Here is a 26,264-nt window from a genome sequence, read left to right as displayed (position 1 = left end):
TAAGTTTCCCAAAAGCTTATCACTAATGCTGAGTATCCATAGCACTTGGGGCGGCCAGTGCCGACCTGACCACAGCCTTGGCAAGGACTCCAGATGTTCCTCTTCTTTCTGTGGAGAAGGAAAGAAACCAAACTGTAGAATTGCTTCAGTTTATGGGGAGAACATTAGACCTACATCTTTTCATAAAGCAAAACTTCTAACAACTTTCTATCAAAAGGAGATTGGGTTGGTTTGACTCAGAGTGTTCTTATCAGTTGCAAAATGAGTTTGGTTACATTCAGAGCTTTTCTAATTTTAATAATGAAGTCTGCCATGTATTTAGGATGGTTTAAAGGAAGCCCACAGGGATCTGTGCCACCCTAAACCTCCTCTTACCTAAACGGGGTCCTAGGAGCAGGTGCAGAGGCTCTCCAGGGAGAGGAGGGAGGGCAGCCTGAGTCGGACCCCTGCTCTCACCTGCAGGTGTCTTCAGGAGCTTGGGCCCCACCTCCTCCCTCCGTCTCCTAGGGACCAGTCTGTGCCAGATGCTGTGGGGACCCAGAGCCCACAGTGAGTAAGAGAAAGGGACGAGTGCCAGGTTAGCTTTCCTGTAAGGTCAGAACTACCCCAGGCAGCAAAAACGGCACAGAGAAAGTGAGTGGAAGCCCTTAGGCCAGGAATTAGTTTCCAGAAGGAGGCTTGTGTTGGGCTCAAGCGTTGGACAGTACTAGGGAAGATGCAGGCTTGGAAAAGGCTGCTCTGGGCTGCAGAAATGGCACAGAGCCCATCAGGCAGGAAGGCCAGAGTGGGAGGTATATGGAGGGGGCTGGAGGGAGTGAGAATCTTAGACCCTCCACAGAGAGGAGGCAACAAAGGAAGCATCAGGCAATTGAGGTGCAGTCTGGAGTGGGAAGAAGCCTGAGCTAGAAAGAGACTCTGAGAGTGTGCCCTCAAGCTGCCTGTCAGTTCCCCACCCCTACTCGCCTTGAGCTCCTCCTCCCCACCCCCGGCGTGCAGAGGAGGGATGCCCAGAAGTTCTGCAGCCCAAGGCCAGTGTGGAGAGGGAGTTGACCATGGCTTTCCAGCCCCCATGCAGCTGAAGGGGTCAGTGTAGGAAGTGCTCAGCTGGGTACCCCTGTCATTAGGGTTGGCGTTGTCCTTCCCACAGGAGATGGAAGAAGAAACATAATGCGCACCCATTTCATTCTTTTCCATAATGGGATTGAATTGGCCTTCTTTGAATAAAAACATTAGCACCTGCTGGAAGGAATCAGTAATCAGATTGCCGGCCATTGGGATGCTTTTGCCCACCTGGGACACTCTTGTCTGACTAGGGTGTGCAAATTAACATTCTCAGCATCCTTCAACCACAACAAATCAGGTTCGGAAATTCGTGGTGAACAAACCTCACTGCAGCTTTACACGTGTGCTTGGTTTGGTCTGGTCACAGGGCACATGGATTTTTAGCAAGTAGATTATAATGCCTACATTTAAAAATTTCCCCTAAGAAGTATAGCCCCCTACACATTATAGAAAATAGATATCCAAATAGCTTTCCTCCGAGCTGATGCCCACATCCAGCACTTTAGAAAACTCAAGCCACATAGCTGTTGGTCTGAGGGGCGGCTGGCAAGTTTGAGGGCCTTGTGTTCTGTAGCAGGAGAATATGGCTCTATTTCAGATGGAAATACTGGAATATAGGGTTATTAAAAATTTTTGTAAAATTGTTACACAGCCCCATTTTCTCTACAAGTCAATTTCCTAAAATGTTACTTTGCCCGTGGTTCAGAGGGAGGGAGGGATGAGTAGACAGAGCACAGGGGCTTTTTAGAGCAGTGAAACTCTCCATACGACACCGCAGTGGCGGCTACATGACACGATGCATTTGTCAAACCCACAGAATGTGCAACACGATAGAAAAATGAACCTCAGTGTAACGTATCGACTTTAGTTAAGAACAATGTATCCATACTGGTTCATTGATTAGAACAAATTGGAACAAATGTGCAAGGGGTTAATAGGAGAAACTGAGGGTGGGAGCCAATGTATGGGAACTCTGTATTTCTGCTCCCATTTTTTCTGTACACCTAAATCTGCTCTAAAAAGAAAATGTATTAATTTTAAAAAGTTAATGTGCCAGAAGCAAACAAGGTCTGGGGACTGGGGAAGTAACTTACAGACAGGGACAGAGCTACTTGGGGCTTTGAATGGTAAATGACCAAGGACCACCACCCAGAGCATGAACAAAGGGATGGGTGTCCTCATCGTAGTGGCTGCTCTGAGGTCATCCCTACCAGAACAAGCAGTTTCTTTTTTTTTTTTTTAAGATTTTATTTATTTATTCGACAGAGATAGAGACAGCCAGCGAGAGAGGGAACACAAGCAGGGGGAGTGGGAGAGGAAGAAGCAGGCTCGTAGTGGAGGAGCCTGATGTGGGGCTCGATCCCATAACGCCGGGATCACGCCCTGAGCCGAAGGCAGACGCTTAACCGCTGTGCCACCCAGGCGCCCCAGAACAAGCAGTTTCTGTAAGAACTGGGGAAGAACCCTGCAAATGAGATTCTTCTCTGGGTAGATTTTTGAGTACATTTTTTTTTTTTCCTCTTCATCAAAGGGACCCCGTCCTTTTCCCCACTAAAACACCTTATTTCTAACGCCTGCCCTACAAAATAGCAGCTACTTCATCTGACAGTGGAGATGTTGCTAATTATCTGCCCACTCAAGAGCCTGACCTGAATCCTAATTTAAACAGAGCAGACGGAGGGCATCTTGGAAACTGTAGATTATTTGCTAGTCATTTTCTTCCTAAATTCCATTCTGTTCTACATGCCATTTGATCAGAGTTGCAATCAGAATAGATGACCTTTCATGATCTCAGCGTCCTGTGATCGAGTCCTGCGTCCAGCTCCCTGCTCAGCAGGAAATCTGCTTCTTCCTCTGCCTCTCTCTCCCCTGCTCGAGCGCATGCTCTCTCTCTCTCAAATAAATAAATAAAATCTTAAAAAAAAAAAAAAGAATGGATGACCTTCCAGTGGGACTTCTGTTCAGGGATTCACTGGAGTCTGAAATCATTTTACCCCAGCAAAGGGTGTCATTGTATGCGTTTTAGCTTGATCAGGCTGTGAGCAATCTGATGTTGCAGACAGGTGTGCAGAAGCTGGTTTCCAGGCAGGGCAGGTGCCCACACACTCCTCTTGCTGGTGCACCAGCTCTCCACCCCCCACCCCCCCGCTGTGGGAGCCTTAGCATTTCATGACCCTGGTTTCAGTCGCTCCTAGGGGCGGCCACTGAAGCTGCACTAAAACCGAGAAGGAGCCTTCGGAAGTCAGCCTGCCGGTTTGGCTTCTAGGGTGTCTCTTTTCATTACTACACTTTGCTTTAATGGAACCCAGGAGTTCTTTCTCAAGAGAGAAAGCAAAGGGGCGCCTGGGTGGCACAGCGGTTAAGCATCTGCCTTCGGCTCAGGGTGTGATCCCAGCGATCTGGGATCGAGCCCCGCATCAGGCTCTTCTGCTATGAACCTGCTTCTTCCTCTCCCACTCCCCCTGCTTGTGTTCCCTCTCTCGCTGGCTGTCTCTCTCTCTGTCAAATGGATAAATAAAATCTTAAGAAAAAAAAAAGAGAGAGAAAGCAAAGCCAAATAGAGTTCTAGAAACCTTTCTCTTTTGTAAGTAAAAATGGCTGCCACAGATGAATTCCGGTAATGTAGGCAACAAATAGTTTGCTCAGAGATTGTCACCTTCTGGACGAGAGTCCCAAAATGTTTTCCCACAGGAGACAATGGTAGGAAGTGTGAGAGAAATAAGATTTCAGGACTCCCAGATCACTGGTGTGCAAGCCGTTCAGGGTACTGTGATGAGAATACAGGTGATCAAATACTCAGGTGCCCTTTCAGCTGGGCACTGGTGGGAGAGGCGTGGAGAGTTTCAAAGGCAGCAAAAGAAAAAAATTACAAAAACATCCAACTCCCTCTTCATGCTCCCCCCCCCATCCGCCCTCCACCCCTCCAGGCACTGTGCAGAGGGGTTTAGCAACTATATTTTCAGAAGATTAAGGGTCACTTGTTTCTCCAGCCATCAGCATTCGGCTTTGTGGACGGGGGCTAAGGGACGGTGGGCAGGCCGTGACCTTCGGGAAGTGGGGTTTCCCCAGAGATCCCTCTGTGAAGCAGACGACGGGGAGGGCAGGGAGTGAAGACTGCCTGAACCTGGAACCGTACCTGGGTTTTGGGAGCAGGGCCATGCTGGGGCGAGGAAGACAGACTGAGATTGTGGCACCTAGAAGGACATGGCTGAAACCAAGAGGGTGGGAACTTCCTCAGGCTTGTTTGCGGCGGGGCTTAGCGAGACCACCCTGAGACCCTGGTTTCACCTACGGCTTTCCCTCTCTTCCCATTGAGGCTCCCTTTTTCATAATACTGCCCGTCTTGGGGCACTTTGCAGAGTTTTGTCACCTGTTTATTTAGCAGAACTTGACTCTAACGACAGACCGATCAGGGCCAGGCAGTGTAGAATGTACACAGTGCCATGTGCATCCACTCATTTGTGAAGACCTATGAGATGCCTGTTGCTTGCAGAGGCTGCGTTAGATGGCCATGGAGTGATTCCAGTGGTCCCTCCTTACCTGAGGGAAGTATCTTCCAAGACCCCCAGTGGATGCCTAAAACCACGGGTAGAACTGAGCCGTGTATGTACGGGTTTTTTCTGCGCATACATACCTACAATGAAGTTTCATTTATAAACAAGGCACAGTAAGAGATTAACAACAATGACTAATGAGAATATAGAACAATTATAGCCATATACTTAATAAGAGGTATGTAAATGTGGTCTCTGTCAAAATACCTCATCGCACTCGTCCTTATGTACATTATCTTGTGAGGATGGGAGATGCCCACAGGACAAGGTGAAACAAGGTGAATGATGCAGGCATTGCGACATAGTGTGAGGCTACTACTGACCTTCTGCTGATACGTCAGGAAGGGTATCACCTGTTTCCTGACTGCGGTTGACCGCGGGGTAACTGAAACCACAGAAAGCGAAGTTGCGGATAAGGGAGGAGCTACTGTCCTCTACAGCCCTGCCTCTAAGAGCACCCTGCCCACCCGTCCCCTTGCTGAGCTCTCCCGCTTCCCCTCTTCTCTCCACTCCGCCTTCCTGAGTGCTCGGCGCACACACTCCTGCCTCCAGGCCTTTGCACCTGCTGTTCCCTCTCTCAGGAAGACTCTTCCCCCAGATCTCTAGGTGGCTCCCTCTCTCCCTCCCCTCAGTTCTTTACTCCCTGAGCCTTCCTTTGCCCCCCCCCATCGTTGCCTGGCTTGTGTTTTTCCCCTAAGCAGTTCTCATTATCCAATGCGCTGTATATTTACTTATTTACCACTTGAATATCAGCTTCACGGGCAGGATGCGTGTCTGTTTTGGTTCCTACTGTTTCCCCTGCACCCAGAACAGTGCTGGGCACATAATGAATGTTCAGTAAGTATTAGTGGGATTAATAGTTGAACGGATCACAACAAAGGAATTAATTTAGCATGAAATTCGGTCATACTCTGGTGAAGCAAATAGGTGATAGGGAATAACTGATAAAGCTGAGTGCCATGCTGAGTGTAGCACAGACTCTTGTCATTATACTTGTCCTTTAAGGCTTCAGAGGTCGCTGGGACTCGTCACCTCCTTCTCTAAGAATTAACTTTAAGTCTGGGAAATCAGAAGGTGCTCGTCAGCACGTGGACACCAGTTTTTTCTTCCCCTGGGCACACACATGGCACGCATCAGCAGTAACGGGAGAAAACAGTGAAACCACATGATCCGCGTGTCCCCTGTGCCGAAGAAGTGATGTTTCCAGTTTCTAGACACTTGGCATTAAAATAAAATAAGAGTTAAAATACCAATAAATGTTCTTGGTCCTCCAAGAATGCATCAGGTTTTCAGTGAGATCACCTGGAAATAATGAGGGCCTTATTGTTCTCTGTGTAAGAAAGCATTTATTCAAACAGTTTTCAGTGAAGAGTTAACCAATATAAACACCAAAAGAGCTGCTCTCCTAAAAAGAGATTCAATTAAGCATCAGTGCAATTGTACGGAGACCATGCTGAACACCGAGGTGGCCTGTTTTTCTGGTCATTATTAATCCAGAAACCTTAATGATGCACAACGTTTGTGTTATTGTCTACCCAAATGTAATTTGTTTATGTAGCAGTTCAGTTAATCCTGCAATCTGTTTTTCTCAAATGAGGGCAGATAATGGAGACACCGTTCTTTACAAGTCTTCAGGCTTTTAAATTCTGATAAAATCAGGATTCTTCACTGGGTCTTGCCCCAGCTCTGAATTAAACCACTTTAAATGTAATTATGGAACCTGGCCTTACATCAGGAACATCCATTTAAAAAATTGATTGGCCAGGCTGTTCCACGAGGCATTTTATGAGCAAACGATTGCAAAGGGGCCAGAACTGTAATTTATAAAGGCAAAAAAGCAGGTAAATACTTTATTAGTGGTAATGAGAGGGTTTCCAGCTAACTGAATCTTTTCTTTCCTCCCTAGCTACTTCATGGAGCCATGGTGCATGGCCCTCTTTCACGATCGTTTTATTGATCTAAGGAAAGAGTTACGCCAGATCTTGACCTCCAAGGAGGTAAGAGTGATTAATAGATATGTGAGTTATTCCTTGGAAATTACAAGCTGTTCATAGTCGTTGATCATTTAGACTTTTCTCTACATTCCCCCTTTTGGTTTTACTTTTAACCAACTAGACTTCCTATAAACAGGCTATGGAGTATCCGAACACAGTGATAATTTGAGAAAAGTGGATTATTTAAATCCTTTTGCGACAAGCAGATTTCTTTTTCCTTTTTACACATAACTGTGTTTCCATTATCAGCTAACAGGCAGTGTCCACTGGAAACTGGATCTGAGTTTTAGCCACTTATTCTCAAGAATGAACACTGCATCCCTTTAGCGTCTGCTCATACTTGCCAGCCATTCCCTAAACATGTGTGTGCGCGCGCGTGTGTGTGTGTGTGTATGCACGCGTGTGTTGTTATAAAAATGTAAAGGGAAGACATAAGATGTCCAAATACACCCCTTTAAGAACCAAAACTTCTTTCTCAAAGTGATAGAGAATTAACTGGAAGTTAGGCTACATTTCCCAAAGTCTCCATGCTCCGCAAGAAATTTGACTCTGCAGTGTGAATCGGGAAATGTTTGTGAAACTTTAAATTAAATTCTTTCATTCAACACTAGAGTCCTTACCGGAGCTGTGGAACGTTAGCATCTATGCTCAAAAAGTGGTCAGATATCCATCCTAGATTCTCCCTTGCTCTACTCGGACAAGGGCTGGGGCACAGCTTACTTTCACTGTGTTTTACTGTCTAAATGGTCAAGTCCTGTGACTCTGTTATCACTTCCACTTCAGAGCACCCATGCCCCTCGAAGGTTCCCGTGGTGTGGGCTGCCATGCTGGGCAGCACAGATACAGGTCATGTGTGGAGTCCCTACAACACGCACCATCTCGCTTAACCATAACAAGAGCCATTCAGGACACACTACTGTCATAGTTTTGACTTTACCAATGAGGAGAGGCTAAAGCCGAAAGATTTTAAAGGACCTGCCATGGATTACACAGCTAGTCTGTGGCCAGCAAGCTTCAAATTCAAGGATCTCTCACTCTGAAGCCAGGAACATAGGCACTGAGCCATATGGACTAAACTGCATGGCTTGGTACCTTCTCTTCATTGCCTGCCCCCTTTCCAGTTTTATGCCTGGGGTCCAAGATTGGAAATTGAAATAATTTTACTAATCCAAAACAGATTCAGATTGGGAAAAATAGGTTTAAAATGTAAACCAAACTCATTTGTCTTTAGAATCCACAGATAGGAACCAGGCAGGTAAAGGTACATGAGGGAGGCGGAGGGGACTGTGACCATGCAAAGGTCATCCACTGCTAATGCCACTCATACTTGAATTAAATGCTACAGTCAAACAGGGCCCTGCAGTTCATTCTAAAAGTGGGAGTGAGTCAGTTTAGGTTGAAACATGAGCTCGAGTTGTAAGCTTGGTGCTTACTGCATTTCACTCAACTCCTTAGGGCCCACTCTTCCTCTCAAAATGTATTCTGCAGCTCATTACTGCACCATAGTAAAGACTCATTCATTTTCTAGTTATCCCATCAAAACTCTGTGCTTAAATCCTTCTAAACCCCAGAATCAAGCTCCTCAGTTAATATTTTGTACAGAACCATGGGGTTTTAGGTGCCAAGCTTAAAAGGGAGGCTTTCCTCTTACCCTTCCAAGTAAACTACCAAATAGTCGCTTTGCATGGCCCTCACCAAGACACTCTCAACCTTTTATCCATGAACAGACATTTGCTCTGGGTCAGTTCATTGTGTGTGAAGTCACCATGGAAAACAGGCCCTTTTAGTAGACCTGAAGGGACCACGAACATTTGTGGAAGACACACTAAGGGCTCCTTCACCATTCTTGTGGCTTTTCTAGATTTCCAGAAAGTGAAACCTCTGGAAGAAAAGCCTCCACTGGGGGCTTGCTCTGCTTTGTGCATTTACATCTGTCAAGTAGGCAAGGCTGCAGGAAGAGGTGGAACACACAGTGGTGTCTGCCTCTAACTTAGATCCCTGCGGGGCAGGGACCACCTGTTCCCATCTCAGAGAGCTGTGGGAGGAGTGAAGAGGGAATGTGTGCAAGTAAATGGCACAGAAGAACAGCTCCCAGTAAGTGCAAGCCCCCACAAGTAACGGTGTTGGAGACCGGCTGGCAGTGGAAACAGTACTCGTATAAGCAGGTACTCAGGAGTTCATTTAAGAGTCTGGCAATAGGAAAATAAAGGGGATAGCCTTCACTAAAGAATAATGGTAGTTCTTTTTCTCAAATATTGAGATGATGTCACCCATTTCATTTCACTTTCCAGTTGTCTTTAGGAAAGTACAGCAGTCCAATCCCATTAACTATGATATCCCATAGCTCTCCCTCCACATGAAGAGAAAGAAATAAAAGACTATTATCTTTGACTGTTATTATAAGCCATCTCAAATTCATGTATCATTTATTTTTAAAACAAGCTCATTGTAAGACTTTACACATCCTTTCATGGAAGTAAAGAGGAACAGATTATAAATCCACTGGCACTGCATTTAGCTGGGATTTAAGCCAAAGCATCATTGACCGAAGTGAAATTATGTATAGTTAAGATTATTCTTCAAAAAGATAACAACTATAAACATATATGCACCTAACAACAAGACCCCACTACCTATAAAGCAAAAGTTGATAGAACTGAAAGAAGAAATGGTTCTAAAATAAGACCTGGGCTGTGATCACAAAGGCAGCATGGTACTGGCACAAAAACAGACATACAGACCAATGGAACAGAATAGAGACCCCAGAAATGGACCCTCGGCTCTATGGGCAACTAATCTTTGACAAAGCAGGAAAAAACATCCAGTGGAAAAAAGGCAGTCTCTTCAATAAATGGTGCTGGGAAAATTGGACAGCTACATGCAGAAGAATGAAACTTGACCACTCTCTCACACCATACACAAAGATAAACTCCAAATGGATGAAAGACTTCGATGTGAGACAGGAATCCATCAAAATCCTAGAGGAGAACACAGGCTGTAACCTCTTTGACATCGGCCATGGCAACTTTTTTCATGACACATCTCCAAAGGCAAGAGAAACAAAAGAAAAAAAGAACTTGTGGGACTTCATCAAGATAAAATCTTCTGTACAGCCAAGGAAACAGTCAAAAAAAAACTAAGAGGCAGCCCACGGAATGGGAGAAGAAATTTGCAAATGACACTACAGATAAAAGAGTGGTATCCAAGATCTACAAACAACTTCTCAAACTCAATACATGTGAAACAAATAATCAAATCAAAAATGGGCAGAAGATATGAACAGACTCTTTTCTAATGAAGACATATAAATGGCTAACAGACACATGAAAAAATGTTCAAAATCATTAGCCATCAGGGAAATTCAAATCAAAACCACCTTGAGATACCAACTTACGCCAGTTAGAATGGTAAAAATTGACAAGGCAGGAAGCAACAAATGTTGGAGAGGATGTGGAGAAAGGGGATCCCTCTTACACTGTTGGTGGGAATGCAAGTTGGTACAGCCACTTTGGAAAACAGTGTGGAGGTCCTTTAAAAAGTTAAAAATGGAGCTACCCTATGATACAGACGTAGTGAAGAAAAGGGTCATATGCACGCCAATGTTCATAGCAGCTTTGTCCACAATAGCTAAATTGTGGAAGGAGCCCAGATGCCCTTCAACAGATGAATGGACTAAGAAGATGTGGTTCATATACACAATGGAATATTACTCAACCATCAAAAAGAACGATTACCCAACATTTGCAGCAACATGGACGGGACTGGAGGAGATTATGCTAAGTGAAATAAGTCAAGCAGAGAAAGCCAATTATCATATGGTTTCACTCATTTATGGAACATAACAAATAGCAGGGAGATCAGCAGGAGAAGGGAGGGAAGATTGAAGGGGGCGGTAAACAGAAGGGGGAATGAACCACGAGAGACTATGGACTCTGGGAAACAAACTGAGGGCTTCAGAGGGGAAGGGGATAGGCTGGTGATGGGTATTAAGGAGGGCACATATTGCATGGAGCACTGGGTGTTATATGCAAATAATGAATCATGGAACACTACCTCAAAAACTAAGGATGTACTGTATGGTGACTAACATAATATAATAAAAAATTATTATTAAAATAAGACCTGGGGAATTCAATATCACACTTTCAATAATGGATAGTACAACCAGATAGAAGATCAATAAGGAAATAGGGGACTTAACACTCTATAAACCAAATAGACCTAACAGATAAACACAAAACACTCTACTCAACAACAGCAGAATGAACATTGTTCTTAAGCATATACGGAACATTCTGCAAGAGAGGCCATATGTTGGGCCACAAAGCAAGTGTCAATAAATTTTAAAAGATTAAATCATACAAAGTATATTCTCCAACTGCAATGGAATAAAACTAGAAATCAAAAAAGAAGGAAAAAATTTCACAAAATTGTGGAAATTAAAAACAGACTCTTAAGCAACTTCTTTGATTTTAAAGAAGTCAATGAGATATTAGAAATGCTTAGAAACAAATGAAAACAAAACCACAACATACTGAAAGTAATGGGATACAGCTAAAGCAGTTTTCAGAGGGAAATTCGTAGCTGTGAATGCCCAGAGTTGTAAAAAGGAAATATCTCAAATCACTAACCTAATTTTATGCTTCAAGGAAACCTAATGCTAGCAGAAGGAAGGAAATTATAAAAATTAGAGTAGAGATTAATGAAAGAGGGAGTAGAAAACCAACAGAGAAAACTGGTGAAACCAAAAGATAGTTCTTTGAAAAAATCAACAAAATTAACAAGCCTTTAGCTAGACTAAGGATAAAGACTCTAATTACTAAAATCAGAAATGAAAGTGGGAGGGGTGCCTGGGTGACTCCAGTCAGTTGAGTGTCTGACTCTCGATTTCAGCTCAGGTCAAGATCTCAGGGTTATGAGATTGAGTCCCGAGTTGTGCTCCACTCTGGGCATGGGGCCTGCTTAAGATTGTCCCTTTCCCTCTTCCTCTCTTAAAGAAAAAAAAAAGTGAAAGTGGGAACCTTTCCACTGATCTTACAGAAAAAACAAAGGATTATAAGAGAATATTGTGAACAACTGTATGCCAACCAACTAGATAGATAACCTGGATGAAATGGACTAACTTCTAGGAACATACAAACTAAAAAACTGATGCAAAAGAAATTTAAAAAAATCTCAACAGACCTATAATAAGTGAAGGTATCAACTCAGCAATCAAAAACTTCATGACAGAGAAAAGCTCAAGACCAGATGGCAAATTCTACCAAACATTTAAAGAAGAATTAACAGTAATCCTTCTCTAACTTCTCAAAAAAAAAATGAAGAGAAAGGAATACTTTCCAGCCCATTCTTTGAGGCCAGCATTACCCTGATACCAAAGCCAAATACATCAAAAGGGAAGAGAACTACAGACCAATAGCCCTTATGAATTTAGACTTAAAAATCTTCAACAGAATACTAGCCAACTAAATCCAACAGTATATCAAAAGGATTATACACCATGGCCAACTGAGATTTACTCCAGGAATGTAAGAGTGGTTCACCATATAAAAATCAATCAGTGTAATATACCACATTAACAGAATGAAGGGAGAAAAAATGCTGTCATCTCCATTGATATAGAAAAAAACATTTGACTAAATCATACATTCTTTCATGGTAAAACACACACACTAAAAATCTTAGGAATAAAAGGGAACTGCCTCAACCTGATAAAGGGTATTTATGAAAAACCTCCAGCTAATATCACACTCAGTGAAAGACTGAAAGCTTTAGCTCTGGGATCTGGAACAAGACAAGGATGCCTGCTTTCACCATTTACATTCAACATTGTACTGGAAATTCTAGCCAGAGCAATTAGGCAGGAAAAAGAATCAAAAGGCATCCACATTGGAAAGGAAGAAGTAAAACCATTTTCTGAGATACCATGATCGTATATGTAGAAAATCGGAAAGAAGCTACAAAACACTAGAGCTAATAAATGAATTCAGCAAAGCTACAGGATACAACATCAACACACAATCGTCAATTGTCTACATTAGCAATGAATAATCCAAAGGTAGAATTAAGAAAACAATTCTATGTACAATAGCATCAAAAAGAATAAAATACTTGGGAATAAATTTAAACAGGAGGTGTAAGATTTGTACACTGAAAACCTCAAAACATTTCTGAAAGAAATTAAAGCAGAACTAAATAAATGGAAAGACGTTTGTGTTCATGAATTGAAGACTTAATATAGTTAAAATGGCAGCATTCCGCAAAGCCATGTATACATTTAATGCAATCCTAGAAAAATCCCAATGGCATCTTTCGCAGAAATGGAAAAATTCATAGGAAATGCAAGAGACTCCAAATAGCCAAAACAAACTTGGAAATAAAAAAAGTTGAAGGACTTACACTTTGCAATTTGAAAACTTACTATAATTCAGCAGTAACCAGGACAGCATGGTACTTGCATAAGGACAGATATATAGGTCAATGGAATAAAATCGATAATCTAGAAGTGAAACAATTTCACATGGAAAGATTTATATCATTAATCATTAGGGAAATGCAAATCAGAACTACAATGAGATACCACTTCCCACCCACTAGAATGGTTATCGTAAAAAGAAAAAGGAAATAACAAGTGTTGGCACTAGATGATCATACTGAAAAGGGGAGATGGTCACACTGAGGGGGGGAGATAGTCACACTGAGGGGACATGGTCACACTGAGGGGAGATGGTCACACTGAGGGGGGGAGATAGTCACACTGAGGGGAGATGGTCACACTGAGGAGAGATGGTCACACTGAGGGGGAGATGGTTACACTGAGGGGAGATGGTCACACGGAGAAGACACACTATAAAAGACAAATCCACAAAAATCTGTTTACAATCTAGAGAGTATTTGTCTTAGATAAAAGTTCCATTTTGTGATTTTATAGTATTTACCCCATTGTCAGAACAGCACCACACATCATGAACCCCAAATCTTCTATAATTTTGGTAAAGTCATTTTTGCAAAGTCATTTTTGCTTGATACAGTTCTCTGAAAAACTAAGGAATCTTGTGGAATAAATGCTTGGGGACATTCTAACAGGATGCAAATGTTTCAGCACCTCTAATATTAGGTCCTGAGCATCGGGTGCCTTTTTCTCTGTCACTGTTTTGTTGCACTGATATAAATCTGAAGTCCTCTGAGCCCCAGTGACAAGTGAAGTGTGTGTAATCTCCAACACCTGGTAGTGTCTCACTTAAATGATCAAATGATAATTCTGTTATGCTTCCATAACGTTTGAACCTATTTTCCTATCTATAAAATTCTTACTATTAATAAATTAATGATCCGTTAGAACTCTGCGAGTCATCTACTTTTTTCCTGTTCAAAATTAAAATTATTGGAAGTTTAAGTAAATATACCATCAAAGTCCCCGTGACTCTTCTGTTAGGGTAATTTGGAATTACTGTAGTGTTCAGAATGCAGACAGCTCAAACCTTGGAGACGTGAATTATATAACAACCTTCTATCAATGGGCAGGTGTATGATGAAGCAAATAGGGTAAAACATTAACCCTATGGAACCCAGTGGTGTGTGTGCCGGTGCTAAGTGTACAATTCAGTCAACTTGCCTCTGTTTGAATACTTCTATAATAAAACGTTGGGAAATCTCCTAATATATTACAGATATGCACAGCATATCTCAACTTTAAATAGCTATTCTCTCTAAGCTTTATCTTTTTTATAATAATATTTTTTATTATATTATGTTAGTCACCATACAGTACATCCCCGGTTTCCGATGTAAAGTTCGATGATTCATTAGTTGCGTATAACACCCAGTGCACCATGCAATACGTGCCCTCCTTACTACCCATCACCGGTCTATCCCATTCCCCCACCCCCTCCCCTCTGAAGCCCTCACTTTGTTTCTCAGAGTCCATAGTCTCTCATGCTTCATTCCCCCTTCTGATTACCCCCCCTTTCTTTATCCCTTTCTTCCCCTACTGATCTTCCTAGTTCTTATGTTCCATAGATGAGAGAAACCATATGATAATTGTCTTTCTCTTCTAAGCCTTATCTTTAAAGATGTCAATGAAATTTGACTTGACTAAGAATTTAAGAGCTTTTTAAATCCTATTTCTTGAGAAGATGGTAATCATGTGAAACATCTAGAAGTTTTCATGTAAAAATGTTTAATCACTTCCTTTCTTATTTTTAAAACAAGTGTGATCTACAGATAATTTTTATCTGAATATTAAGAACTTAAGGGGCGCCTGGGTAGCGGAGTCGTTAAGCGTCTGCCTTCGGCTCAGGGCGTGATCCTGGCGTTCCAGGATCGAGTCCCACATCGGGCTCCTCGGCTAGGAGCCTGCTTCTTCCTCTCCCACTCCCCCTGCTTGTGTTCCCTCTCTCGCTGGCTGTCTCTCTGTCACATAAATAAATAAAAAATCTTTAAAAAAAAAAAAAAGAACTTAAAATTACTATTCTTGCTGAACACTGAGAACATTACGCCAGGTGCAGTAGGACAGTCACAAGAGGACTAATGCTGTTTGATAATACTTATATGAAGTACCCAGAGTAGTAGATTCACAGACAGAAAGTAGAGGTACATAGCACAATTCTGTTTTCTTCATAATTGGATGACTTTCTTATATATGTGTCCTTGGTTACCACTTAAATTATCCTTTATATTTTAAAAAAATGGTTAAAGCGGTAGATCTTATGTGTATTTTGCCCCAATTAAAAATAAAAAATTTAAAAAGCTAGGGGGAAAAAAAGACCATCCTTAGGAAGATGAGCACTCTTTTTCATTTTAGTGAAACTGCCCTCTTATTGTCCAAGTAATTTCTGTTATCTGGCCTCTTCCTATGTTTTCCAGGAGGAAGACCTTCCTTCCATAGAACAGCTAGCCCGGCAGATAGAAGATGAGGAAATTAACCTGAATGAGAAGCCCAGGAAATATCTCAAAAGAGTCTTCCAGGAAACCATCTACAAGTCACTGGTGGAGAAGAGCATTCTTGACTACCTGCACTATAATCACTACCACCTGCCCATGTACGCATGGCCAGGCATCATTTAGTTGTGGCCACGGTCTCCACTTTATTGTGTTCACACGTGGAGTTCCTGGAAGTGCTCAGTATAAATAGGAAACCTCTCTGAAGCCTGGCTTGACTACCAAGCACCATTGTGGTTTAGTGACTTCTTTTCCGCCTCCACAAACGCCTGTAGTTTTCTATCGTCCCAGTAGGTGGCGCCCGGCCGTGGGTCTCTATTCTGGGGCAGGGAGCCGCTTTTGAACACCAGGCGTGTTCCAGTGCAGAATAATCCATTTCAGCAATAAAATGGGACGCACTGTGTAAGACTTGTTTTTATGTTGGGTCTGACAGATTTCCGGAAATGCCCTGCCACCAATTTTGTTAGTTCTTCCCGTTTACCCAGTAATACTCCTGGGTGATGAAAAAGAAAACCACGTGCCTAGTATGGAAAATCGGTGAAACAGATGATGAGATATTAGCCCTGTAATCCAACATCATATGTGAGCTTTGAAAATAAGGCAGCTCCTATCACAATTTCTGTATTTTAACGTTGTAGGTTATGAGAACAAAAACTCTAAGATCACACAGGCTCACACACAGGTTTTAGATGAGAAAATAGTAGTGGGAAATCAGTGTAGTTCATTTCCTTTGACCCTTCGCACTGTTGCTTTGCACCGGGGCCTCTGGTACGAGTCACTTGTAACGTGGCTCAGAAACCCTCTTTCTTATAAATAAAGCAAATTTTGTGCCCACTAGAAAACATAGGGGTGGAGGAACAACAATAATTTTTATTTGGGTCTCTTTTAATAGATAGCCTGACACAATTCACGACTGAATTTTTGATCAACAGGGCTTAAAACTGTTTTTCATGGATGCAATTGCAGTTTTTCAAGTTTTATGTATTTATATTAACATTCAGCCAAAGTTGGCACAATTACAAGGGTCACACAGCTATTAGGAGGGAAAATCAGGGACACCTGCATGGCTCAGTCGGTTGGGCATTTGCCTTTGGCTCAGGTCATGATCCCGAGGTCCTGGGATCGAGTCCCGCATCGGGCTCCATGCTGGGTGAGGAGCCTGCTTCTCCCTCTGTCTGCCACACCCCCTGCTTGTGCTGTCTCTCTCAAATAAATAAAAAATCTTAAAAAAAAACTTTAAAAAAAAAGGAGGGAAAATCATAGTTGGTGATACAGAATTATACACCCACTATCAAACTGATACTTCTCAAAAGGAAAATTTAGATTCCAATTTTTCTGAGGCAAGCAAAAGCAAGAACTAAAGTCTGCTAATTCCTTCACACAGATGTTTCACACATGCATGGGTCGTTTAGAGGGAGGCCCAGCTTCGGCCACCTGCTACAAACAGTCTAACTTGAATGGAGAAAAGTCCCTACCGGTTGGCTCTTCAAACTGCAAACCAACACACAGGGAACCATATCTCAGGGGCTGGTGAATAAGGCAGCTTGAGGATCTATTCCCCCACCCTTAGCCCCCTTCCCCTGAGAGGTCCTGGGTCAAATTCATCAGTAAATGCAGCAAGTTTCTGTGACAGGACCTGGGACCCTTGGGTGAGATTAACTGAACCACCTCAGAGGATCAACAGGATTTCTGCAACCAAGTATTACCATCAAAAGCCTTCTAGTTACATAAATGTGACCCCACATGACAATGCCGACCTTAAAATTGAATCATGCATTCATACGATAGCAAGTTTTTCTTTGCTGCTTTTTAAAGAGTAGGCTTGGATTTGAAAAATGTGCAGAATGGGTTTTAGTCTACAAAATGTCTGGCGAGGTCATTCTCACCATCGTCCCGTATTCACGAAGTGAGTCATTTCCCAAGTCTGGGCAGGAACTTTAGCATCTCTGTTGCACGTCAGCATTTTACCACCCAAGGACAACTTTTCTAAAAGTAAGAGAAGAACCCAAGGGTCATTGATTTGGCCTTGACATTGGCCGTGTTCAGGGCTTCGAGAGAATAAAGATATTTACTCCTCACTGATGATAAAGCCTGGCCAAAGAAAGGGCTTCAGAGAGAACAATATTTGGACTTCTTTGTGCGTGCACAGGCATCGATTCTGTAGAGACAGATGAATGCGTGAAGTCCCTGCATATTTCAGCACAGAGTTGGGGGCATCTCGGGCTCCAAGGCTGATCTTGGAATTCTATAGTTTTGAACAAAGCACAGTGACAAGAAAACACCAAAGTTAATTTCCCCCAAGTTTTATTCCCCCCAAATCACATGCACCTGCCATGCTTCACAGAGGCCTCTGATGCTGGTATGTGGGTTTGTGATAGAGTACACCCACCCCTTTCCAAAAATGGCTCCTTGTACCCAAATATCACAGGAAGGCCAAAGAAAAATAAAAGATGAGCTGACAGAGGAAAGGGAGCGCTGCATGGAGGAGAAAATGTAAAGCCAGCCAGTCAATATTTATCCTTAGAAGAAAAGTGTGTGTGTGTGTGTGTGAGAGAGAGAGAGAGAGAGAGAGAGGGGAAGGGAGGGAGAGAGCTCACCCCGCACCCGGTGAGGGAGTGCTAGCCAAGAAGAAGGGAGAGGGGCTCGAAAGTGGCCGCTTGTGAGGAGCTGTTGATTGTTTTCTGGTTGAGAGAAGAGGTGATGATAAGGCTGGGATGCGGCGAGCCCGAGCGCCGGGACGGGCAGCGAGCCGGCAGCTGTATGCTAATGCTCACAGAAACCAAGCCTCCGCATTCCCCATTAAAGCCGGCGGCCAGGAGGCCACACATCACTGAACAAATAGGCTCTCTCTAGACAAATAAAATAACACACGTTGGCCTGCGGGGAGGGGGGAGAGCCAGAGGGGGAGAAGAGTGGGGGGAGAGGGAGGGAGGGGGGAAAGGGGAAGGGAAAAGAGATGGGGAGAGGAGAGCTGGGGAGGATAGGGACTGATGTGCGGCTGGGAGGGGAGAGGAGAGAGAGCAAGAGAGAAAGGGGTTGGGGGGGGGGAGAGCCGCAGGGAGAGAACCGGAGAGAAAAAAAGGTGAGAGTCTAAGGGAGAGAGAGTTGAGGGTGGTGAGGGTGGTGAGACAGAGAGTGGGAAGTGGGAAACCTGGGGTGGGGCAGCGAGTGTCACGAAGTGAGAGACAGGAGGGAGGGGTGGGGAAAGAGGCTAGGGGAGTAGGAGAAGGAGGAAAGGGGGACAGGAGGGATGGGAGTGGGACAGAAGAGGGAGGCAAGAGATAGGAGTCGCAGGGAGCTAAAGGGGGTAGGAGAGGAATACTGGACGCGGGGAAACAACACTTACACCCAAACCCCAAAGCAGCCACAAGAAAGGGGGCACTGAGGCCAAGGCGAAGTGTGCGCCCCTTCTGGCCCGAAGGGGACTGGCCACCTCTTGGTCCCCCCTGGGGCGGGCGACGAAGAGGAGGATCGGAGTCGTGGCCTTTCCGGTCAGTTTTTGCTGAGGGTGTTGTCGCTTCCTTTTCTGAGACGGCGGCGCGCGGGGAGTGGGGCCGCCGCTTCACAGGTGCAAGCAGTTCCCTCGTGCACCCCACGTTTAATGTCATCCTGGTCCGTTCAGTGCCATTCCAGCTCTAACTGTCATAATTCTCTGCTTTGGGCTTTTCCACATTTTCTGGCTTCGCCTTTGCCAGCCAAAGCCAACACCACCCTTCCCGTCCCGGGGCCCGGGAGCCTCTGGTCCCCCGCCCCTCCCAGGGTCCCACCCGAGGCAAAAACAAACAGCCCCGAGGGCACTTCACAGAGCGTGCAGTGGCCCCGACGGCACACTCGGGAGGATAAAAGAAGCGGCCAGCTACCCCGTCGGCCCCCGGCCGAATAATGGGTGCGCAGCAGATTGCCGGGGGCACTCGAAACTCGAGGGGAGGGAAATACTTGAGCGCGGTCCCTCCCCGCGCCCTGCGGAAGGCGCAGCCTCGCGGATTCTCCCTTGTTCGCTCTCTTTCATGCACTCTCCTTTTGTGTGGAATTATTTAAACGAGAGATCCATGGCAGCTTTATGCTAATGTGCCGAACAAAGGCAACGGCCCGCGGGCGGGGGCCCGGAAGGTTCCTGGAGGCCCGACCGGGCCGGGCGGGGTGGCGGGCGGGCGGGCTGCGCGTGTCTCTCGCGTGCCCCTGGGACTGACACAACAACCCCTCATTCCTGCAAACACAAAGCCTCTCCCGGGCTCGGGCCCCGCGCTCGCCCCGTTCACTGGGGCGCGGGCCCCTCCAGGACCTGACGGCTGGTTCGGCGGCGGTAACGAGCGGTTCAGGCCGGGTCGCGGCTGGTGGGCACGGAGGGCCTGGGGTGGGGCTTCTGTGAGTCCCGGAGAAGGGTCCTCAGCAGAGTGGGGATAGGGATGTTGGCGGGGAGCGCTGTCAACCCCCTCTCGCCCCTCCGAGTGTCTCTAAACTCGCAGCGCGGTAGGATTGCGGACCCTCCCGTCTCCGCCTCTCAGGAGCTCAGTGGCCGCCTGGACAACTCGACACCCCACCGGACAATTCCTAGGCCGAAATCCCCCGCTTTGGCGCCTATTTCCAAGCTTCGCGCTTTCGAGAAGCTCCCCGGAGCTAGACTCTTGAGCTGGGGTTCACAGTGAACCCCCGCGCGCTCCCCGACGGCTACTTGGGAAACCAGTATCCCCCCCCCCCAAAAAATTAAAGAGCCTGGCCCTTCGGCCGTCAAAGGAAGAACCCGCAGCGGGGTCTGCAGGGACGAGAAGCAAAGAGGCTGCCGAATGTTTCCAAAGCGCTGGCCCGGACCGACTCCACAGAAAGGGGAGGAGTCTCCTGAGGCCTGGGAAGGACACTTCGGGGACCTGCCTTGCATCCCTCTGTTCGCCGACTCCAGTGAACCTCCTCTGGAGGGAGGCAAAGCTGTGCTCAGTGTTTCCGCGACCCAACTCCACGCGGCGCCCACTCGGAATCGCAGTGCGTAAAGGCCGGCCGCCGAGGCGCAGCGTGGTGGCTCTTTGCCCTTCTCAGTAGAAGACAAATGTTTCGACCCGAAGCCCCCATAGGGACGGGGGACTGCAGGCGCGCAGATTCTGAGAAATGAGATCACTCAGAAGACAACGGAAACTTATAACCAGGTCCAAGGCTGTACATACTTGGAGGTTGCTGGTGTTTGCGTGCGCCCTCAGCCTAATTCTTCCCCAGTGCTGAGACATGAAATTAGTTTCAAATACTAGCATCTTTCAAGTTTCCATTTATTTCGACCGTACTCGTCTGAAAGCAGATTTCACTTTCCCTGGCAAGACTAAAAACCACAAACTAAGCAAAAGATCCATTGAATCTCAGTATCTCAATAGTGTTCAATAGATTCTCTAGGCTTAATTCAGAACCCGTTTGAATTCGCTGCATTCAGGAAGGATTTCGCTTTGGTTTGGGTTTTTTTGCCCCCACCCCCCGCCCTCTTTACAATTATGCGTGTTGTTATTTTTAAAGGATTCACAAGGTGACTAACTCGCTGTTATCTGTTGAATGAAAGCAGTGTTACACATGCAAGACCAAATACCCTGCAGTCAGTTGGGGACAGCGTGCGGAGCCCCCGCCCTATTATTCCACAATCCAGATGGGACTCGTGATTAGAAAATAAAATTGGCCAAAGCTGTCCCGGAATCCCTCTCCTACTTCTAATTTCATCAGCAGTATTAATCAGCGCTCAAAAGAGCAAGGAAGTAACATCAGTTACTTTTAGATTGAAACATATTTATAAATTTTAGATAAACTCATTTTAGAATTTCTAACTTTTCGAGGATTAGCATTCACCGCAGTTAGCATTTTTAAAACGAGGGTGAGAGCTTTCAAAATATATTCCATTATATGTATTCTTCTCTTTTTAGTCTGAGTTTAAAAAAGATCACAAACATAAAATCATCAAATATCTTTCCTTTTGGTTAACCCTTTGATTACGCCTAACAATTGCCCCATTACAACTTATTGCTCACGTGGATTCTTAAAAAAAAAAAATTAAAAATCTGCTCAATTTCCCCGCCAGGGTATTTTCAGAGGGAAAATCCAAAAATAATTAAATACCTTCAGTGGCATTAAGCATAAGCAAAACTCAGCATAATCTATATAGGTGCACAGAGCTTTCCAGAAAAAAAATGTCCGTTTCCTTCTCTCTCAATAAAGTGGGTGACATTTTCCTCACAACATAATGACATTTTCTGCGGCTTTGCTATTTGTTCCCTAGTGGTGGGTGATCAGGCCCACTACGAACTCTTGGGGTTCTGCCCCGGTCCCCCAAAGATTCTGCCTTTTGTGTTTCCTTGGGGCTGGGCTGGAAAGAGGATGAAGGCAAAGGGCCCGATCTGGGTCCAAACGGGGCTGCCCGGGTGGTGGGTAGGGGGTTGTGAGTGTGCGGATCCTCGCTGTTGTCTTTTCCTGGTGGCAAGGGGGGAGGCAGCTTGTCCTCTCCGAGGCCGCAGCCTGCCTCTGAGGACAGATTGCCCCACCTCCCCCCGGCCGGCAGCACGCGTCTCTTTTGCGTCCAGATTGGCCGCGACCGGCGCTCAATAGCGGGAGGTTAATTTCCTTCACAAAGGTGAAGGGGGCACGGCTCCGGGGGGGCCCCCCCGCGCCCAGACAGGCGGCCCCTTTATTCCGCTGCGCCTTGATTGGAGCCCTTGATTTAGCATCTGATGTCAGCCGGCAGACAAAATGCCCGCTCCGAATGAAAATGCATGAAGCGGCGCAAGGAGAGCGGAAACCAACTTCAGTGGGGCGCACGCGGCCGACCGCGCGTTTCGGCCTTTGGCCAACTCCTTCCGAATCAACCCAGCCCCGCGCCTCGCGGAGGCTCAGAGTGGCCTGGGCTGGGCTCCTCTAAGGATGCCAATCCTTGAGCTTCGGAGAACTTAAAAAAAAAAAAAAAAAAAAGTTCAGAAATTCAAGTTCCTTTTGGAACCCAGCCTAACTTGCCCCCCTCCCCCGCCGCGCCCCGCCCCAGGGCTGCGCCTGCTGGCGATTAAAGAAGTGCGGTGCCAACTGTTTCTAAAACTAGAGATAAAACCCAGACGCACGCGGGCGCACGAAGGCCGTGGACGCAAACATCGCCCCCGGCAGCAGCCAGAAGGCCAGATCCTCTACCCAAGTTTGGAACCCCAGGGTCCCATTTTCGCTGGAGTCCTGGGTCCCGTGGCCCACCAGGCCGACACTCTCGGTCGCCTGGGCTTTGCCGCTATTTTCGATTTTTGATAATTTCCCAAGCACCAGGCGGAGTCCCTGCGCCTCCCCGACCCCTCTCCCGCCCCAGCAGCCCCACTCAGATCTCCCCCGCGCCTGCTGCTGCCCACCGCCGCCCCTACCCAATCAGCGCACACAACTTCCCCCTCCGCTCCGGCTCGCGGATTGAACCCTCCTGACATATTTGGGGCCATTCTTCTCCTTTGTTGCTATTTTGCTCGCGACCCGCGGGTAATCCCCGCGCGGGAGGGGGGCGTGCATTGTCGTGCTGATGGACGGGCCCATTTGGCGGCTCCGCGCCCCCCGGAGGAGAGACACAAAGCCCAGGCACGTGCGCCTCCCCATAGAGGAGCAGCAGACCGTGAAGGGAGGCGGGGCCGGGCGTGTGCCTGGGCCGGGCGGGGCGGCGGCGCCGGGCGGGGCGGCAGCGGGGCGCGCGCGGGGGCCCGCGCCCTCAGGTACATCTGCCGCACCTACCGGGCGACCCCCGAGTCCCGGCCCCCTTTTTGCCGCCCCGTCGCCCTCCCACCCGACCAGGCGGAGGAGCTGCGGGCGCGCTGATTGGCTCCGGGGGAAGCGGGAGGCGAGAACAATGGCCCCCTCCCCCAGTTAAAAGGGAGCGGCTCCCGGGCCCGGGGACAGGGACGCGCGTGCAGGGCGCAGAGCCGGGCCGAGCCGCCGCCGGCGCCACGCGAGTCCCGCAGCCGCCGCGCCCGGGCCATGGGCCGGGGGCACTAAGGGCCGCCAGGGCCGAGCGCGGAGGTGGGACAGAGCCAGTGCCTTGCCCTCGCGCCGCGCCAACATGCCCCGCGGCTTCCTGGTGAAGCGCAGCAAGAAGTCCACGCCCGTGTCCTACCGGGTCCGCGGCGGCGAGGACGGCGACCGCGCGCTGCTGCTCTCGCCTGGCTGCGGGGGCGCCCGAGCCTCGCCCCCGGCGCAGAGCCCGGGGCCGGGACCTCTGCTGCCGCCCGCCGAGCGCGCCCATGCGGCGCTCGCTGCCGCGCTCGCCTGCGCGCCGGGCCCGCCGCCGCCCCCGCCCGGCCCGCGGGCCGCGCACTTCGGCAACCCTGAGGCCGCGCACCCGGCGCCGCTCTACAGCCCCACGCGGCCCGTGAGCCGCGAGCACGAGAAGCACAAGTACTTCGAGCGCAGCTTCAACCTCGGGTCGCCGGTCTCGGCCGAGTCCTTCCCCACGCCCGCCGCTCTGCTCGGAGGCGGTGGCGGCGGCGGCGGCGCGAACGGCACGGGCGGCGGCGGCACCTGCGGCGGCGACCCTCTGCTCTTCGCGCCCGCCGAGCTCAAGATGGGCACGGCGTTCTCCGCGGGCGCCGAGGCGGCCCGGGGCCCAGGGCCCGGGCCCCCGATGCCCCCCGCCGCCTCCCTGCGGCCCCCGGGCAAGCGGCCCGCGCCCCCCTCCGCCGCCGCCGCCGAGCCGCCAGCCAAGGTAGCCAAGGCCCCGGGCGCCAAGAAGCCCAAAGCCATCCGCAAGCTGCACTTCGAGGACGAGGTGACCACGTCGCCTGTGCTGGGGCTCAAGATCAAGGAGGGCCCGGTGGAAGCGCCGCGGGGCCGGGCGGGGGGCGCGGCGCGGCCGCTGGGCGAGTTCATCTGTCAGCTCTGCAAGGAGGAGTACGCCGACCCGTTCGCGCTGGCGCAGCACAAGTGCTCGCGCATTGTGCGCGTGGAGTACCGCTGCCCCGAGTGCGCCAAGGTCTTCAGCTGCCCAGCCAACCTGGCCTCGCACCGCCGCTGGCACAAACCGCGGCCTGCGCCCGCCGCCGCCCGCGTGTCGGAGCCTGACACCGCTGCCAGGGCTGAGGCGCGGGAGGCGACAGGCGGCGGCAGCGACCGCGACACCCCGAGCCCCGGCGGCGTGTCCGAGTCGGGCTCCGAGGACGGGCTCTACGAGTGCCACCACTGCGCCAAGAAGTTCCGCCGCCAGGCCTATCTGCGCAAGCACCTGCTGGCGCACCACCAAGCGCTGCAGGCCAAGGGCGGGCCGCCCGCACCTCCGGCTGAGGACCTACTGGCCTTGTACCCTGGGCCCGACGAGAAGGCGCCCCAGGAGGCGGCCGGCGACGGCGAGGCGGCCGGCGTGCTGGGCCTGAGCGCGTCCGCCGAGTGCCACCTGTGCCCGGTGTGCGGGGAGACATTCCCCAGCAAGGGCGCCCAGGAGCGCCACCTGCGCCTGCTGCACGCCGCCCAGGTGTTCCCCTGCAAGTACTGCCCGGCCACCTTCTACAGCTCGCCTGGTCTCACGCGGCACATCAACAAGTGCCACCCGTCAGAGAACAGACAGGTGATCCTCCTGCAGGTGCCCGTGCGTCCGGCCTGCTAGAGTGCGCCCTCCACCCCGCCCCCCCCCCGGAACTGTGCCTTCTCTTGGAGACCCACGAGGAGAGCGCGCCCTGCGCGCCCTGAACCCGCGTCCGCGCCCGGGGCGCCCACCCCCGGTGAAAGTGTTGTCTCCGCTTCTCTCGGTGTGGCGTGACGGTAACCCCGATCCTCTCGTTGTGACTCCTTTTGCCCCCCCCCCCTTTTGCGTTGTGTCCCCTTTCCCTCTTTGGCGCAACAAGAGCCAATCTCTTTCTGTACAAGAGAGAAAAGCTGTACGCGTTTGTCTCGTGGTTGGAAGCTTCCCCTTGGAGCGGAGAGCTGTTTTTCTTGCTAGTATTCGCTGTGTTCATGGTCTAGAAATGCGGTTTGCTCTCGCCTACCAATCTCTGCTCTCTATGTATGTAGCGTACGGGTTGTTTTGGGTGAATCTTGAGGAATAAATGCCTTTATATTTCACAGGCTGTAAATTGAACTTCCCACACGATTAGCTTTATTATGGCTTGTGAACTGCTGGAGTCTGGCTTTACCTTTTTGTATGTGAACAAATCAAATTGCTTAAAAAAGTGTTTTCTTTAGTATAGCCACAAATGCCTTGAATTGTTGTCTGTTTGGGATTGTTTTTGGGGGGAGGGAAGGGAATTTTCAGAAAATGCTGTAGAAACTGCCTCAATACTTCACGTAAGACTCTTTGGTTTGATCATCTTTGTTGAGGTAGGACTATATGAGTTCTCTCTAAATGTATATTTTGATTTATGAGTAATTGTTATTTATTCTTTATTTATTTATATTAATTATGAAGATTATGATATTATTTGATCGCAGATCTTTTTTTTTGTACGCTTCCCCCCCTTGCCACTCTTGACATTTCACTGTGCATTTTAGAAGAGAGCCTTTTTCTAAAGGGATCTGTTAAAAGTTTTAACTTTTATACCTATCTGAGCGAATTACAGACAACCTACCATTTTATTCTGCTTGGAGGGCCCCTGAAGCCCTCGTACAACCGACAGCTCTTACTTTTAAATGCAATCTCTTTTCTACATACATTATTTTCTTAATTGTTAGCTATTTATAGAAAGCTTCAATAGAACTGTTTCAACTGTATAACTATTTACTATTCAAATAAAAATATTTTCAAAGTCAA

The 26,264-nt window shown here is 47.9% G+C and overlaps 2 protein-coding genes across 2 annotated transcripts in view; both read left to right on the top strand.

Moving 5' to 3' along the window:
- CFAP61 (cilia and flagella associated protein 61) overlaps nt 1–16,053 on the top strand; it is a 286,086-nt gene extending 270,033 nt beyond the window's left edge. The window contains exons 25-26 of the mRNA XM_008710053.1: nt 6,523–6,613; nt 15,476–16,053. Coding sequence (XP_008708275.1) covers nt 6,523–6,613; nt 15,476–15,676 — 292 coding nt within the window. The 3' untranslated portion in view covers nt 15,677–16,053. The remainder of the gene's footprint in view (nt 1–6,522; nt 6,614–15,475) is intronic.
- A 7,535-nt stretch (nt 16,054–23,588) lies between these two features.
- On the top strand, nt 23,589–25,124 carry INSM1 (INSM transcriptional repressor 1). Its single transcript, XM_040637821.1, has one exon. It carries the CDS (start codon nt 23,589–23,591, stop codon nt 25,122–25,124), a length of 1,536 nt encoding a protein of 511 aa, XP_040493755.1.
- Nucleotides 25,125–26,264: the final 1,140 nt, after the last annotated feature.

This window comes from Ursus maritimus, unplaced genomic scaffold (genome assembly GCF_017311325.1).
Source record: "Ursus maritimus isolate PB19 unplaced genomic scaffold, ASM1731132v1 scaffold_22, whole genome shotgun sequence".
Taxonomy (NCBI): domain Eukaryota; kingdom Metazoa; phylum Chordata; class Mammalia; order Carnivora; family Ursidae; genus Ursus; species Ursus maritimus.
This window is presented reverse-complemented; position numbering and strand designations above follow the sequence as displayed.